The sequence below is a fragment of the Trachinotus anak genome, unplaced genomic scaffold (genome assembly GCF_046630095.1).
Source record: "Trachinotus anak isolate AG129_WGS33_773 ecotype Australia unplaced genomic scaffold, CSIRO_AGI_Tana_v1 ptg000033l, whole genome shotgun sequence".
Lineage (NCBI taxonomy): Eukaryota > Metazoa > Chordata > Actinopteri > Carangiformes > Carangidae > Trachinotus > Trachinotus anak.
The window spans coordinates 189,433-207,263 of record NW_027273884.1 but is presented as its reverse complement, the minus strand read 5'-3'; the positions used below and the strand labels follow the sequence as shown (position 1 = coordinate 207,263).

Sequence of the window (17,831 nt, the reverse complement as noted above, 5' to 3'; positions counted from 1 at the left end):
TCGTAACATTGCATACTGCAGGACATGGGTGACCTCATGTGTGACGTTCGACAGTGTTATACGGTGAATGCATAGAAGCTGAGGTATGATAGCTTGAGGGTTTGTTCTTTAGTCAATGCTTTTACAATAAAGCCACTGCAGACTGATGTTTCTTGTGCCACTCCGCTCTGCCCTGCAGACAGTTTCCCTCGACCTTTTTTTCCAACACTACACCACTTGTTATAATATGAGCAGAAGCTGCTATTAGAGTGTAAATAAAGCATATACATCTATCAGTTTATTTTGAAATCAATGCTTGAAAAAAAAAAAAGCATGATATTTGCAAATGTTAGAGACTGTGTTTAAGTGTATGTGAGTAAGCATTAACGGCAAACAAGAGCCACACTTGCTTACATGAAAGAGGCCAGCACCTGCACTGTGAAGCGGGAGGTAGGAGGCTGGAAAACTTTCTGCACATTGATTGTATCTCAGTTTGATTGCGTAACAGAATGTGATTTCCAGCCACATTTGGAAGTCGTGACAACTGTGGTTGAGAGGACAATAGGAATACCCTTAAGGCCTCGTAAAGTCTGCCACAAGCTGATCCCCAAAGATGTTGAGGCTGTCTTATTTATGTGCCGGTTCATCCACGATATTATTTCTTTGTGTATCTGACTGTGTCTGAAATAGTCTTTTCATTTTCTAGTTGTTATAGAAACCAGCCCAGTAAAAGGCTCTGTAGCAGACCACCGTCTAAATGTCAAAAAGTGAGGCCTCCTAGACTGCCACTCTACTTTAGCAGAAAAAGACAGAACTCAGGTGCTTTCATCACAAGTGAGACTGAATCTAAGCTGTGGCAGTCTTCTAAGCACATATTTCTGTGCACTTCCTGTAGTGTTTGGACTGACTTCCTGCCAGTGCGTGCTCTGTAGCAGAAGCCGTTCACCACAAGAGACGAGATGCGGTCCGCAGCTAGAGCTTTCTCAGAGGTGGAAAACGCGACAGCTCAGGCTTACAGGGTGTCGGCAACCTGAGATACTTGTTATTTTACACACACACACACACACACACACACACACACACACACACACACACACACATACCTGGCTGGCCAAGGCTTAATGTGACCATGGCATAGCCTCCATTCAACAGAAAGCTTTGGTTAAAGTTATGATTTGTGAGAGATTCACGGACTGTAAGCGAGATATCTATTTTCATATTTGATTAGGTCGTGAAAACAAGGCTAAAGTCTATTTTTAAATGCCTCACTGGCCACAGGCAGCCCCAAACCACAAGTTCAAGTGACAAAAATAGCCGTTGTAACTTTGTTGTGCACATACTGAACCTGAGGTTTGTAGGTATTAGACATGAAACACAACATCCCCCTCTTTTATATGGGATATGGTAGACCTTTGGTAAACCAATTTGGTGCTATTTGAAAGCCCCTGTGCTATCAAATACTCTTGCACAATCAGATGTTATAGCATCACCCTTGACCACCACCTCAGCCCCACATCCATGGTGTTCCTCACCTTAAAGGTCAGTGACTCACAGATGTTATACACATCCGCAACACAAAAACAAATACAAATATAACCTCACCACTGTCGCACAGCCTACCATAGCCTCCTTTCTTAACTGTATTGGAACATTTACATCTTGGCTCCCACTTTGGGAAAGGTGCTGTCCTGACCCCTTTACCATGGAGCCCATAACGTTCCCCTCAGCTCACACACAGCTGCACAGTAAAGCACCTGTCAGAAACCTGCAGAGCAACCCTCAACCTTTCAACGACAGGAAACTCTCTGGGTTGCTCTCCTCCAAAGTGCGTGCTTGCGTATATGTGTGTGTGTACAGATACCACATCAGTACCTCTAGCAGTGAGTTAGTTATAAGAGAAGCGGATGATGACATCTACACACCCAGGCTCCAGTGGTGAAAAACTCACTTATTGCTAAATAGCTCTTTTAAAAAAATAACTCTTAAATAAAGAATATCTCTATGGCGGCACCTGAAATCTGACATCATTGGATGCCTGAAGAGACATTTCATATTTCAAGAGGTGAGTATCAAGCTTGTGAGTCTTCCAGCGTTACAAAAGTTGAGAAATATAGCCTAACATCAGTTTCCTTGTCATTAGTACGTGTTACAGCAAATGTCCTACAGATATCAGAAAGATTGTTTTCTCCTTTCGCCTTTTGTATCAAATATATTGTACTTATATATACTGTACTTTCAAAACTGACGTTTGGAGAAAAGTAACATCCACACCCAGATATAATGGCCAGAGAAAACGGCTGACAAAAAAAGCTGTTGTGTGCGCGGTTTAACATAAAGGCTGGAAACAACACATATTCAGATACTGGTTGTGTTATCGTCACTGCTAATAAAAACTCAGTATTATGAAAAAGGAACCCATAAGAACAATAGCAGCCTTTCACATTGTAATAGAACATAGCCTGTATCTTATTAATCCAGTTTACAAGCTCATTATTAAAAACAGATGTTTGTAAATTCATATCTGTGACATAGACATTTCTACATGTGAGGGATAATGTGGCCGAAGGCAACTGGGTGTAAAGTTTAATAGAAATTGGAACGTGAGGCGTAAAGTTGTTTCAGTGATTTTAATGCCACAACAAGAAAACTCATATAAAAAGTCTTTTTTTTATATATGTAGCGATGTTGTTTCTTAGTTTATGGTGTTCTGAATGGCTTTTGAAATATCAGAGTTTATCAGCCCACAAGCTTCACTCACAACGCCAGTGAAATAAGCCAAATGTCTTCCTCTTTGTCTTCTTCTTCTTATAGACCTCACTTACCATATACATACCCATACTACTTTACAAACGATAACAATCAACAGGATTTGTTTAGAAAGGCCTTCAGCTGCAGGTCATAAAAAGAAGAGGGTAGCCCCTCAGTGGAAAATACTGACTTTGTTTGCATGACTCCCAGAGTGTGGGCCAGTAGGCGTAGGAGTGCTGATAATTCAAAAAAAAAAAAAAGACTACTTCATACCCCTGTGATTCTCCTGTGATTCATTTCTTGGGGTCTTAGTACAGTAGTGGGTTGTTACTGCCGGGGTCAGGCCTCAGCAGATTTTTCTCACGGCTCTGAGCCTTTGGGACAGACGGCTGCTGCGATTAGCCCACTGACCCTGTTCCGTCAGTGGTCCAATGGGATCCCAGCGAGCTTGAGAAAGGCAGTTTGTACGGTGCACCACAATGCAGTGCACGTGCAGACACTGGATTATGCAAGATTAGCATTGGTACAGTTTTATAGAGCCTACTAAAGTAGAGTTAGACCATGTGAAGGCCTGTGATTCACAACGGTGAAAGTGGTGGCAACATTTCAGCTGTTGGTCACAGTTTTGTGATTGTATTTGACTGTATGTTTACCCAGTGTCAAAAGTGTGCCTAAAATGAGACTTTTCAAGGTGTTAGACTCATAGTTTAAAGCACGATTCACCACTGAGCCTCCATTTTGAGGCGAGGCCCTCAGCCACATCCGATGAAAGCAGTGCTTAGAAACAAAAGCATTTTGTCTGCTGTTAGCGATCTCCTCTTACAGATCATAACATGCAGCCATTAAAGAGGTCTTTCCTGAAACATCTATATTTATTTTCATTTTTTGCCATCAGCATTTGATGTGTGTAATTGAAAATGCAGTGCATGACATTTTAAAACCATCTTGGCCTGGTACATGAGGTATATGTATTTTAGGACATCATGTCTAAGAGAAAATACTTTTATTGGAGGATTTGTGCCTTTAAAAAAAAAAGTGTGATTATGATGTTATGTATACTCCGATGCTGAAACAATGCTTTTACTAAAATAACATGAGCCTCTAAATTGCAGAGAAGATGGGATGTAACTGCAGTTCGGACTATTCAGACAGTGACTGGATTGAGAACTTGGATGAAATCTGTGAACACTGCAACTGTCCCATACCCCCCCAGTCATGCAATCCAGTAAGTGTATACACTTTGTATGTATTTATGTTATTTTTAATTTGTTCGCACATGTATAGCCGATTTGTCAATACAGTGTACTGTATTGCAGTTCATGAATGAATGCTTGTGTGTAGCTTGACATGAATGAGTTTGGGGTTTTGCGTGGTTGAATGTGAATGACCACTTGTAAAACATACACACAAGTAGACTGCAGGCCCTTACAAAAATAAATTACATAATCTGCTGTTGCATGTTTGAGTCCACAAACATTTTATAAATTACATAACTGTGAGGGAAGTTGTCTTTTGTGTGTGTAATTAAATGGGAGCGTGATTATTCCCCCAATGTTTCCTCTGTGTGAGTTAGATGTGTCATTAGATTAGAAATGAAGGAGAAAACCACCTGCGTGTGCCACAGTGCACAGAGACACTTTGTCTGGGAGAAAAACCAAAACTGTTGACGGTTTACTGTTGAGATGCGAGTTAGTTGGTTTTCATTGTGAATGTGACACGAAGTCTCTTGTATTACAACATAAATCTTCTGTTGTTCTTTGGAAAGTTCAATCTTGTTTTCCTCTCGCCAGTACACAGATCAGCTGATTCCTTACCCATCACAACATTCACCTCCTACATCACCTCTACCAGGTAATAAGATATTTTTTCTGTGTGTCTCTACGTATTACAGGTGCATGTGTCTCTAATGTTACCAAGATGTAATATTATGAGTTAAGTCAAGTCAGATCAAATTTAATTATATAGCCTAAGATCACATAAATGATTCCGAGGGCTTCACAATCTGAACATGTACCCATGTAAGGGGAAGGGGAGAAACCTTAGGATGAGTAACAAGGGAGGAGGAGGAGGAGGAGTCCCTCTTCCAGGATGGACAGATATATAAGGACAGAGATGTCCTATATAAAGCACCCTGTAGATAGATAGAATAGTAATAAAGAAGAAACATACTATACTGTAAAATATTAAATATATAATAAGTGTAACAGGCTGTTTCAGAATACATAAGAAGATAATACAGCACTTACAATAACTAAAATTCATTTTTACTTTTACTTTTAACTTTATTTACATAGTCTTTCAGTCCTAGCAGACATTAAATCATCCTAAATAATCCATTCACTTATCTTTTTTCAGAACAACATTTTCCATTTCCTTCACATTTTCCATTTCGTTTTCAACATTTGCCATTTCCCTCGTTGCTTCTGACAATGAGAGAATGAAAAGTTGCATCTAACATGCTTTGGCAGTGTCTGACAGCTATACTCAAGAACAATGTCCCGTTTGGATTGTTGGTTTGCGAGCTCTTATGGTTACTGTGGAGTCTGAGACGGAACCACATTTTCTTTGTCGGTGTAAATATGAACATTGGCTAATAACTGTGCGAAAAGCAATTCTTTTTTTTTTTTTATCTTTCATTTTGACAAAACTTAAACTGTGCAGATGTTTAAGAGGGTTTAACAAGAACACTTCTAACTCATGTCTCGTGTTGAATCTGGGGCCCTAACATCCCCGCATTCACAAGCCCATATCATCTTCCTGTTACCTGCAGTATTATATTTCTGTTGAAGTAAAAAGCAAATCATTGTAAGCTAGAATTCTTTGTAGTTTCTTGTGTGGTTGGATTCTTTTTGGAAACAAAATATGGTTACTCCAGTAATCAAGGAAACAATTTACCGCACCAAAAAAAATCAGTCAAAGAGCCTTTGTCAGATAAATCTCTCATAAAGTCAACTGAAAATTTCTACTTTCCACCAAAGAGAAATTTGATATTGGTGGATAATTCATTAATTGGGTTAAGATCCTCTACACATCACCTTTGGCCATATCGCCAATAATAGGAAATCATCACACATTTCATGCTGCACAGGGGACTAAGCAAAGTTGCCCACTCTCTCCCTTCACCATTGCTGCCGAGTGTTCAATACCTAAGGAATTCAAACAACAACATAAGCTTTTATTGTAATTAAACAGTCACATTTGTGATTAAAATTATCCCTGGTGCATTTCACCTTTGTTTTATTTAACTAAAACCTACAATATTCCTCTCGCAGACAACCTCGTGGTGGCCATATACAGCTATGAACCCAACCATGATGGTGACCTGGGCTTCGAGAAGGGAGACAAACTCAAGATCATCAACAAGTAAGCTGCTGATGAACATATAGTAAAGCCTGGTAAAACCAAATTATGATCACTATCCGTTCACCCCAATGGCACCTGAAATTTCATTTAAGTGTGAGTCTACTGCGTTTTCAGCATGATAACCCCTGTACAGCCTACTAACTACGTTATCATTTATAGCTCTAAAAATAAACCTGTGTTGTCGCAGTGGCCTAGTCTAAGGTGCTCAGTTTGTATTCACATCGTCCTCGGTTCATTTTCCGACCGGAGACTTTGGTTAACTCATTTGTTTGCTCACCCCATGTTTCCTGTCTCTCTATTGTTGACACACTGACGGGAAAAATGTCAAAAAAAAAAAAAGTTTAACCAAGTGATTAAATTGCGGGTTTGAAAGAGGAAACGCTGAAGTGACTGGAAACACATAGAAATAAAGACAATAGAGGTAAATATCAGGCTTACAGGTGTGCAGAGCTTTTATTTTTTGGGAAATAAGAAGATGGCTTTATGAATACGAAACCTGAAAAGGACTAGTTTATTTGCATTTGCTTTATGATGCAGCCAGTAGAGTTAAAACAGACATAAGCGCCGTAGCTAACACCGAGGACATTGAAAGGTCCTCTCTGATACTTCTGGAAATTTTACGGTGTTAATAATGACAGAAACAAGATGATGATTACATCCATTTTTGTTTTTCCAAAGGCTAATTATATTTTTTAGTTTTTGAGGCAAAAACTAAGCATATTAAATAAAAGACAAGAGAAATTTAGTGTTGTATATGCTTAGGACCAGACCATAATTTACAAAAAATACAATTGAAGAGTTGAATAAAAAAAAAATAAAAAAAATAAAAAAAAAAGATTTTGTAAAATACACAGAAAATTGTGAGCAAGTTTGGTTGGTGGCAAGACAACAATTCTTAGCTCGGTGGGGTTCTCAGAGGGGAATTGCGGTTCTAAAATCCTGGCTATGGCCCTGAAAGACATCAAAAATGAAAATACAATTAATTTTATTTTTCAACTATTTCAACTAGGCCTCTGAAGTCAGTCATGAGTGTGCCTCTTTACTCAGTAGTCTCTCTCGGCTACCCGCCTACTAACTGTGATGCAGTGCATTTCATGCAGTGATCATTTACGATACAAAAGAACCTTTTTGCCTATGGGGGCTAAATTGAAACTGCTTTCTGATGCTGTACTTATTCATCCCCAAAACCATCCAGACTGCTGTGAGGCATCACAGACCTGTAACGCACTCATGGTTTTCTTGTTGTGTCTTCCAGGGATGATCCAGAGTGGTATTTGGCAGAGTCTCTCACCACAGGCCAACAGGGATACGTCCCACACAACTTTGTTGCTCTGACCAAAGTGGAGACTGAACCGTACGTCATACAGGAAACATAATGATACTGTTCTCAACACCATCTTACATAATGCATGCTGTGTCCCTGGGGTAAGGGAAGTGGTTAGCTAAAAGCATGAAGCATATTATGTATTTGTGCTGCAGGTGGTTCTTTAAGAACATTTCTAGAAACGAAGCCATGAGGCTCCTCCTCGCTCCTGGGAATACGCAAGGCTCCTTCCTGATTCGAGAGAGTGAGACAACCCCAGGTGAACTGATCTTTTTGTCATCTGAGCATTTACTGTCTAAACTAAATCAAAGTTTCTATTTCACAATGTGAGATATGTCCTTCCACTGTAACATTCATTTAACGGTGCTACATGTATCAAAATAACTGTGTTACATGAGTGTAATGATCACACAAAGGAGACTCCTACCCACTATATCTCTCAGCTTTGTTATAACTGGCAAACAAACAACAAACCTTTTCTCTCCCAGCTCACTTAAACGATTTGATTTTGAGTCTTGCTTTACTGCTAAGGCTGAAAATGGACGTAGACATTTTCACATGTACATTTACGTCATCCCACTGTTTGTTTTGCAAAAGCAGCATGACCAGTGGAATGCTAATCCCACCAGATATGTGCCATAAACAGTGTTGTGCAATTGGTGACAAAATTCATACTCCTTCTCAAGTCATAACCAAGTCAAATCTAAACACACAGACTTAGTGGTACAAATATTTTTAGATTCAGTGTGACACTTTCTGCAATGTACACCTTAAATAAATGTCCATAAATCCACTTCCACACACACAAAAAAATGATCTTCCTTAAAACTACAGACCTGGCCTCAAAACTATCATATCATATCAAGTTTTCTTCAGTGGCAAAGCAGCCCATTGGCAGTTGACACTAAATTCATGGGTACACTGCGAACAGAAACCGCTAATACCTAATTCGGCATACTTTTAATGGTGACAGTTTACCAAAACTAATTATGAATATTCCCTAAAGCAAAGACCAAGAATAATAATAGGAGTGACATAATACGTTAATATGAACTTTTATTTTGTTGCACTATCAATATTCCTTTGATATTTTATCTCATTTTGTTAATTTCAACTTTCATCTGTTGGTGTAAACTGCACACTCCTTCACAGAAGATTATGTCTCTTCTTTGCTCTAGGGTCATACTCCTTATCAATCAGAGACTTGGACCACAACACAGGTGAAGGGGTCAAGCACTACAGGATCCGCAACATGGACGATGGTGGCTTCTACATCACAGCCAAGATATCCTTTAACTCGCTGAGGGAGCTTGTCCAGCATCACTCACGTATGTACAGCCTCATGAGGGACTAATTACGATGACTGAAGACTGTGCAGGGTCTTCATCTGAATCATTTCATACCCATCTCCTCTCTCTGTCATCCAGGTGATGCAGACGGGTTGTGCACAAAGCTGGTGAAGCCGTGCCAGTCGAGGGCACCGCAGAAGCCCTGGTGGCAGGATGAATGGGAGATTCCTCGTGAGTCCCTCAAGCTGGAGTGCAGGCTTGGAGCGGGACAGTTTGGAGAAGTCTGGATGGGTGAGTAACAGGGAAGATGAAAGATGAAACAGTGAGTCTAAGAGGTGAAAAAGCTGGTGTTGATTTAAGACAAGAACATGTGAGTATTGTTGAATGCTTCAAGCGTTATCTTATCTTATTCTGCACAGAGGAACCATTTTGCACAGCTGCATCATGTTTTCAAAGCCCAGTTGCTCAATCGGTTGCGGGTTTGACATTCTCTGCCAGAATGCCTTTAGCCAGGGTTTTTCTGCAATGTATGCAGAACAGTTTCCCCAGCTCAGTCTTAATTGTAGGCTTGTTTGAGCTGGTTAACTGGAGGATAAGTGAGGTATTAACCCAGTTATGCAACATCACTCAAACTACATGAATCTACCTTTTCAGTGAGCTAATTGTTTGGAGGAACTGTCTCTGAACAATTCTTACAGGAATGTCTATTGTGATCGTGGAGTAATAAGTTCAACAAGAAGGCAAAATGTTTTGCAACAGTCGATATAATCTGTGCCCCAACCCCGTTATTATTCAATTGCAGGGTTATTTTCCCCTCCATTTTCCATGCTCATTTGCCAGCTCCATTCAACATCCCAAACAAACCACTGTATTAGAGCTAAACATTGCCAACCATGGAACTAATTTCACAGCTGTGAAATTTACAGTGATTTACAGTATCTTCTTGTGTGTAGTCTGGGCACTGTGTTTGTTTTTGTGTCCTCATCCCAACATTGGTTCAAGGACATACTTGAATAATGGGAGTGGCTGTCATTTTCTGTGAAATGTTTATTCACACTAGTTTACATGAAAATATGTGATAACCATCCTTTATTCTGAGGAGATTTCCATTGCAGATAATTAAAAAAAAAAAAAAAGACGGAAGAATGCTTTGAATAGTGTACATAATTTGTTTTCCAGCATTGCTACACTTCATGCACGATGTGAGATGCTCAGTGTGTTATATGACACAATATAAACTAGACGGCTGTGGGTTTAGTTGACATGATATATGGGAGTGTTAGTGTACTGAAGCTGGGATGAAAACCTGTTTGCACAAAAGTCATGTGGGACTGTTGTTATTTTAGCGCCTATTTGATCACAGCTCATGACGTAACCACTGTTTATGACCCCTGCAACTGAGATAAAAGCTGTCGCGTTTTACTTTTACATTGAACACCGTTTAGTAATTTGTGTGTACATGTTTTTTTTAGCTATGCTAGCAGCATAGCCCTATAGAAGACAATGTTGTTTGAACTGTCAACCACAAATGATGGGGGTTCCCTGACATTTTAATTGTATTGTGAATTGTATTTACATTTGTGATCCCTAGAGGTTCAACCCTACTGACTTTGGTGATTCCCTGACTTTTCTTGTGACACAACCTTGTGGTTGACATTTTTAGTTTTGAGTGAATTAATTACCAGTCATTCAAATCAGTAGAGCTATTCAAGATCAAGAGATGAAACCCAGTGACTCTGGTGATCCCCTGACCTTTTCTTCTGCTACCATGGGGTTATCATTTGTGTCAGTTGTGGTTGACATTTCTGAATAAAATGTGTTGAATGGACTACTATGCAACTTGCTGTAGTGTGCAATGTGATCTCTTAACTTTCCATCTAGTTCCGGAGAAAAGTCAACATTTAAGCTTGTCTAATACTTTGGTTGGTGACCAACTGCAAAATTACTTCCGATAGCTTCAGCTGTGATCGTGATAGTGGTAATTAGCAGGTGCTAACATGCTTAACTAAAATCGTGAATATGGCAAACATAGCCACTACACATCAGCATGTTAGCATTATTGCTGTGAGCATGTTAGCTTACTGATGTTAGCACGTTGTTCAAAGTGTCTGAGTACAGTCTCACAGAGCTGCTGTCATGGCTGTAGATGTAGTTTTGTTTTAATGAATGGCTACCGGAGACCCACTGATGTTCACATGTGTGCTTTACAGGCGTCTACAATAATGACAGGAAAGTGGCAATTAAGAATCTGAAGATGGGCACAATGTCGGTGGAAGCCTTCCTGGCAGAGGCCAACATGATGAAGAATTTGCAACATCCTCGCCTCGTCCGTCTCTTTGCTGTGGTTACCCAGGAGCCGATCTATATTGTCACAGAGTACATGGAAAATGGTAAGTCAAAATACTGTATGTGTCACAGCCAGGAGCGTTTTACTAATGATGCCAACTATCAACAGGGAATTCCAGATATCACTGAAAGCATCAAAAGCAAAGAAAAACCTGGTCCAAGGGTATTTCCATGAAATGAATGCTCGGTTGATGATAAATTAAAAAGCAATCCCTCTGTAATCATATCAGCTACTTTCAGTTTAGTTCAGTCAATGAAAACATGTCTTAGCCTGTCTGAGACAATCATTATCTCAATCTCCCGTGCCGTTGCCCTGAGCACCACAGACGGTGTCGTCAGGGTGAGCTCTGGAGCAAAGACAAAGAAGGAGTGTGTTATAGTCATTTCCGTCTTATAGACTTACAGGATCAAACACGTTGATCTGTTACTGGACTCTGGGTGAGAGCACATGCCTGAACATGGCTGTGTCTCACCCTTTTCTTGAGTCATAGTGTTTTCACATGTACTCCTCACTCCAGTGACTCTGTTGCATTAGTTGAATATCTTTTGATCACACAGCCACAGCTGCCTTGCTATTTATTTGTGTTTGATATACGGATATATAGGAGAGGCACATTACTGGGACTAAACAGTGCAATCATCTCCTGTGATGCTGTACATGAGTGCAGCTGTGTGAGCAAACCTAAATAAAGGAGCTACAGTAAGTCATGAGCGTTGCCTCTCAAAGCACACTGCTCTGCTGAAGTGGCCTGGCTATTTTCAGCTTCTGCTCATGACCCTCCTGTATTTGCTACTCTGTGCTAAAATGTTTAAAAGCAAACGTGAACTTTCACTTCTTTTCTGGGCCCTGCCAGGCAGTTTACTGGTGTTTACTTACAGAGGGGAAGTCTCTACTGGCCAGTCTGAGATTAGGGGTGTTAAAACAGGAGAAGGTGATTCACCCTGTTATTGTTCACTAAGACCCCTGATGAGAGCTGGCTACTTTCCAGAGTCTGTATTACGCACTTGCACAGACACATGTACACAAGCGTTTGAACAATATAAGGCTGCAGCAGTAAACAAACTTTGGCATACTTGCCACTGGATCTTCCTCTTTTTTCCTCTCTTCTTACGCAACAAAGTACATGTGAATTTACTACAAAATACAAACACTGTAAGTAATAAAATGGTGTCACTGTAACACCTGCAAACAACTTTCCATATTACAACGTCAATGCTCAGTAAAGATTTTCTACGCCCAAGTGCTGCTGTCATATGAAAGTGATCCAGTATCTGTGTCACTTTAACCACAAAAGTCTTTGTAATTCTTTTTCACTGGGAGGAACAAAATGCATAGAGAGATATTGTCACAAAACACAACAACAGCCTTACAGCTGAAGTGAATGGAGTTCCTTTGTATGGTCTTGTATGAGTAGCCTGTAAACCACCAGCAGTGCCCCTACATGAAGCTGCCTCTTTGTCTGGCATCCACGTGTGGACGGGACAGTTGCCGCCTCTGTTGCCAAGAGAAAGGATGGCTTGGAAGTCCCGTTCTTTGAGTTTGCCCCTTTTTTATTATCAAAGACAACAAAGATGGAAAATAACAGGCGTGTCATCTCAGCTTCCCTTTGTGACCTCGACAAAAAGAGCGTTCCTCTGGCTCTCAGACTTCAAAAGCAGTCTTCCGGACTTGACCAGAAGAGCAAATGCCTCCTCTTTCCTGGCACAATCATTCCTCTTAAAGTATTTCCTTTGGTTTGCCTTGGTTGGCCGGTGTGCAGAGGTATTGTTCCACCCTAATCAACCTCCGCACAAAGTCTTCTGTCAGAAACTATGCATCAGCTTGACTGATGCTTCTTGTACTTCCTGACAGCGTTGTGCTCCCTGATTTGAGCTGCTATTCTGGTCCAACTCCGTCTATTTACGTCTGCGGGGAACCATGATGTTTTTGACCGAGGAAAATGTGATTAGTCGTCTGAACAAAGAGTGATTTTACATTTGTTTTCCAATTAATATTAGGCCTACCTGTCATTCTTTCTTAATCTTCTGTACATAGCAGCTTTAAATATAGAACAATGACAACATGTTGACAGTCCGACCCATGAGTATGCAGTCGCCATTACTGCATTATTACATAAGTGCTCAGTACTCATGGGTTCCGATCATACCCATCTTCCTTTGGTGACTGTAACTTGCACGGTTATGATGCACAGTGACAAAATCTGTCCACAGACATATAAACACCTGCTACAGTATTCAAAACCGCCTCTGTGATAGTTCCTGTTAAAGTAGGTGTCTCTAGGACCACATTTTGCCATGATGACAAACACACACACACACACACACACACACAGGCTCAAAAGGTGAAATCAATACATGCCACATGCTGTGATGGCTGGTAACAAGTGTATGCATCTGTGCTGGTGGTGGTAAACTAGTTGATTTGCAGGTTGCTAGAGGCTGACATGACCTGTGAGATAAATTCAATATGTTCTGTTTAGTTAGTAGCAGCAAGTCAACGAAAACATGTATCAATACTCCGCTGATGAGATATAACATGGGTGTGATGTCTTACAGGCAGCCTGGTGGAGTACCTGAAAACAACGGAGGGAAGCAGTTTGCCCATGAACACTCTGATAGACATGTCATCTCAGGCAAGACATCTCTTTTTACTTGAAATGTGTTTTTCGTCTTATCTCTACACTCCTTTCACTCCATTTGCCAAACACTTTTTCATTTATTCTTTCACTTCCCATTCTCTCAGCATGGTTTCCACAGACAGGAAATGACCACTGATGTAGGCTTACATTCAACACTAACCTTGTACTAGCAACAGAGCTGTGTGTGTGCAGATGTGTGTATTATGATTTATGTCAGTCTAGACACTCTGGCGCAAATACAACTGCGTTACGACCAAGCACACAAATAAATGACAAATTCACCAACATATGTTTATCCTTTTAGTTACACCACATTTCTCATTTATTCACAAAGGTTTCAACTCAGCTTGACTGTCAAAGTCAGGACATGGTGGCAAAACTACAACTTAATGTATGATGCAGATTTTCCACTCAGTTTTTGTAAATTTGTCTTGCTGTCTTTCATCAACATACAATTTGATGCTCTGTGTGTAGTGCCATCCCATTGAAAGTTAATGTTGTGGATTATACCACTGACAAATGACTCATTTGGTCAGTTAAACCAGATGTTTGAACATGGGGGTTGACACAGAGTGCAAGTTAAAGTTATAGCACTGAATATCTGGACTCTAAAGAAATACAGCTACCAGCCAGTTAGCATAGCTTAGCACAAAAACTGCAAACAGTTATTGTTTAATAATTGGTTTTAAACTTGCAGAAAGTCACTGCTTGTGTCCACATACCCACAACTTGGTGCATTTTTGTACAAACTAAACAAACAAGGTGCTAGCGGTGTTGCTAGCTGGGCTTTCCAGGTCAGCCGCTTTCCAATGTCTCCAGTCTTAATGCTAAGCTAAGCTAACCTAATCATCTGCTGGCTCTAGCTTAATTTTTAGCATGCAGACACGAGAGTGGCATCAATCTTCTTATCTCACTATCGCAACAAAGTCAACAAAATGTCAAACTTTTTCTTTAAAGCTGCTATATGTAAGTATTCGCTATCACCACACAGCCAGAGAAGAAGAACAGAAGAAACATTGTGAGTTCAGCATCAAACCTCATTCCTCTCCTCGCCAGCAGTGGAAAGCAACACCAGTGTTATTTTTTGTTTTGCTGCTAATCCCCTCTTTTATTTGCCGCTGAAGGTGGTTCCTTGTCACGTTGAAGTAAGGGCAGACTGGACGCTACAGTGACTCTCTATTGCTCTTGAGACACAAACTGATATTACAAGGCAGAACGAGCCAGCGCTAGTGGGTTAGCACGCTAACTTCGGTTAATATCTCCGCAACGTAATAGTCGTCTTTGACATATTGTCAAAGCTGTTATTTCACCACTTTATTTAGTTGATTTTTGAAAGTTTTAAAAAGTTTTTGAAACTGTTTTAAACTAAAATACTTACACACAGCACCTTTAAGCTTTATTATGACTATCCATTAAGAATTACATATCATGCCCACGTCTACTTCTTGAAATGTTAGCCTACATGTCAGTAAAGAAACTCTGACTTATGTGTATTGTGGGTGTGGGAATGGAAAGCACAACCACAGGAAGACAGACTGAGGTTTCAAACTAACAAGACAAAAGATTCTTCATTCGGAGAAGGCAACTGCTCTGACGCCTTAGAGCTTTTCGTAGAGAGGTAGAGTTTCTACAGAGCGTTGTGGTGATCATATTTTACTGAAAGATGCTTTCAAGCCAGTCGTCATGCACTGATGGCGTTTGTGGTGAAAGCTCAAAGCAAGTAACTCCAACCATCAAATGGTGGACCATAAAAATTCAAATGATTTATGACCTTTTTTTTTTTTGCTGCAGTGTTGGAAACTCTGTCCACATCCCTGTCTCACACTAAGATAATCCAAAATAATGTTTTAAAGTTTTATACTGATTCATACCACAATCAAATGAATGGAATGGAGAGTAAAGAGGCGTTAAACTGCCTGAATGGGGAGCCATGACAACAGTAGAGGTTTGTGAAATACACACACATACGTATGTCTCAGGTTTCTGACAAGATCCTCTGGACCAATCACACCTATGTCATAGATTCTTATCTCTTAAATATTTACCATTGACACAGGAAAACGCTGACGGTTAGGTATTTAAACACAGAAATAGTACCACAAATAAAACAGATGCCTATTAACTGTGAGTGGTGGATTCTGCAGAAGTCATCAGCATTTTCTTGATTTCTAACACATCACAAACCGGTTTCCTCATACAGTAGGTGTAATTTTCCTCTAATGTCGACCTATATGGAAATGACTCATGTAGCATTGGACTGAATCATAAAGACAGTCACTCGAGTAATCAGCCAGTCTGGGGTAAGGTAAAGGCAGGACGACAGGTTTTTAGCATCAGGAAGTGGAGCAGGCACAGCTGTGTACATGGGTGGAGTACAGAGGTAAAAGGGTATAAGGAACTGACCTGGGGAAGTGGTAAACTCCCTGGTTTGGGAATGTTTCTGTTCATCTGTCCAACACACACACAAATATTACACAATACTAAAACACACATGTCCATCACAGCTATGAATTTCTTGCTTGAACTCACACACACACACACACACACACACACACACACACACACACACACACACTGTCTGATGATGTGCTGTCCCCTGTAGGTGGCTGATGGCATGGCCTTTATTGAGCAGAAAAATTACATTCATCGAGACCTGCGAGCCGCCAATATTCTGGTTTCTCATGAGCTCATCTGTAAGATTGCTGACTTTGGACTTGCAAGACTCATTGAGGACAACGAGTACACAGCCAGAGAGGGTAATAAGACCTAGCTGACACTTAAGGTCACTTATAGCACATGTTCTTTTGAGCTTTGAACCTTTGTTCAGGCTAAATAATGTGTCTCATTGTTTTTTTTTAATGATAAGGTTTTTGTTTGAGTGCATTTGGCATGGAAGAGTTCAAACTGAATCACAAAATTTGAAGCGTGATAAAAATCTGTGCAGTAGCTCCACCAAGTGTTCATGTCTTTTTAGGGGAATAAAGTTTTCTCTCCTGTGCTCACAGGTGCAAAGTTCCCCATCAAGTGGACCGCCCCAGAAGCTATCAACTATGGCACCTTCTCAATAAAATCAGATGTGTGGTCTTTTGGGATCCTCCTCACAGAAATAGTGACATATGGGCGCATACCTTACCCTGGTAAATACTCATTCACTATACTCATTCTAGTCCGGCTCAAAATCGTTTTATAATGTCACTAAATTACAAGTCCAGCATGGGTTATTACTCTTGAAAACATCATATCCAATGCCGACTCTGTTACATTGTATCTGTTGTGCAGGAATGTCCAACCCAGAGGTGATCCAGAACCTGGAGCGGGGCTACAGAATGCCAAAGCCAGAAAACTGTCCGGATGGGCTTTATAACATCATGGGTATGTGCTGGAGGGAAAACTCAGAGGACAGGCCCACCTTCGAGTACCTGAGGAGCGTTCTGGAGGATTTCTTCACTGCAACAGAGAGGCAGTACCAGGAGTAGCCCTGATGGGGCAGAAAGACATAGAGACATATAATAAATATACTCAAACTAAAGTTGTAGCCTTTGAAGGTGGATGACGGATTTTGTTTTGTTCATTGAAGAGTTTATACCTTTATATTAACAGAGTTCAAACTGAGATTTTCAAAATAAGAGTACTTTGTTTCTGCATCAAGCTTATTCTAAAGTGTCCTCTTAGATTTCATACAATTACATGTGGACTATATGAACCTGAAATCTTGTGACTGTGACAGCTGGATCACTGACGAGCCAACAATGGAGAGCAGAGTGATCACTGTGCTGCTTGAACAAATTGAGGACTGTCTGGTGTAGCTGAATTACTCTCCTGGTGCTCATTATTGAGATGTAAATACTGTCAAAAGGCTTCAGCTGTGTTTTACCTCTGCAGTTTAATAAATGTTTTCAAACTGGTTTACTTTCTGTAAACGTCTTTCCACGGATGTTGTCTGTTGTCTCATTAAAGTCAGAGGAACCTACACCACATATAAAGAACCACCACCAGCTTTGGTGGTTCGTTTCATGACACAAATTCTCAGTTTCATTTGTACATTACTTACGTCACTTAATAACTGCAAGATTTTATATTCAAAAACAAGCTCCACCTGGACCGCCTGCATTATTCAAATAGTTCTAACTCTCCAAAAATATC

General features: G+C 40.3%; 1 protein-coding gene across 1 annotated transcript; it reads left to right on the top strand.

The window, feature by feature from the left end:
* The first annotated feature begins 1,862 nt into the window (after positions 1–1,862).
* Positions 1,863–17,616, top strand: lck (LCK proto-oncogene, Src family tyrosine kinase). The gene is made up of 13 exons (XM_071471150.1): positions 1,863–2,041; positions 3,840–3,952; positions 4,518–4,578; positions 6,000–6,090; positions 7,346–7,444; positions 7,570–7,673; positions 8,593–8,742; positions 8,842–8,994; positions 10,914–11,093; positions 13,606–13,682; positions 16,291–16,444; positions 16,694–16,825; positions 16,968–17,616. The coding sequence occupies exons 1-13, from the start codon at positions 2,011–2,013 to the stop codon at positions 17,162–17,164; spliced, it is 1,542 nt and encodes a 513-aa protein (XP_071327251.1). The 5' UTR covers positions 1,863–2,010; the 3' UTR covers positions 17,165–17,616.
* Positions 17,617–17,831: the final 215 nt, after the last annotated feature.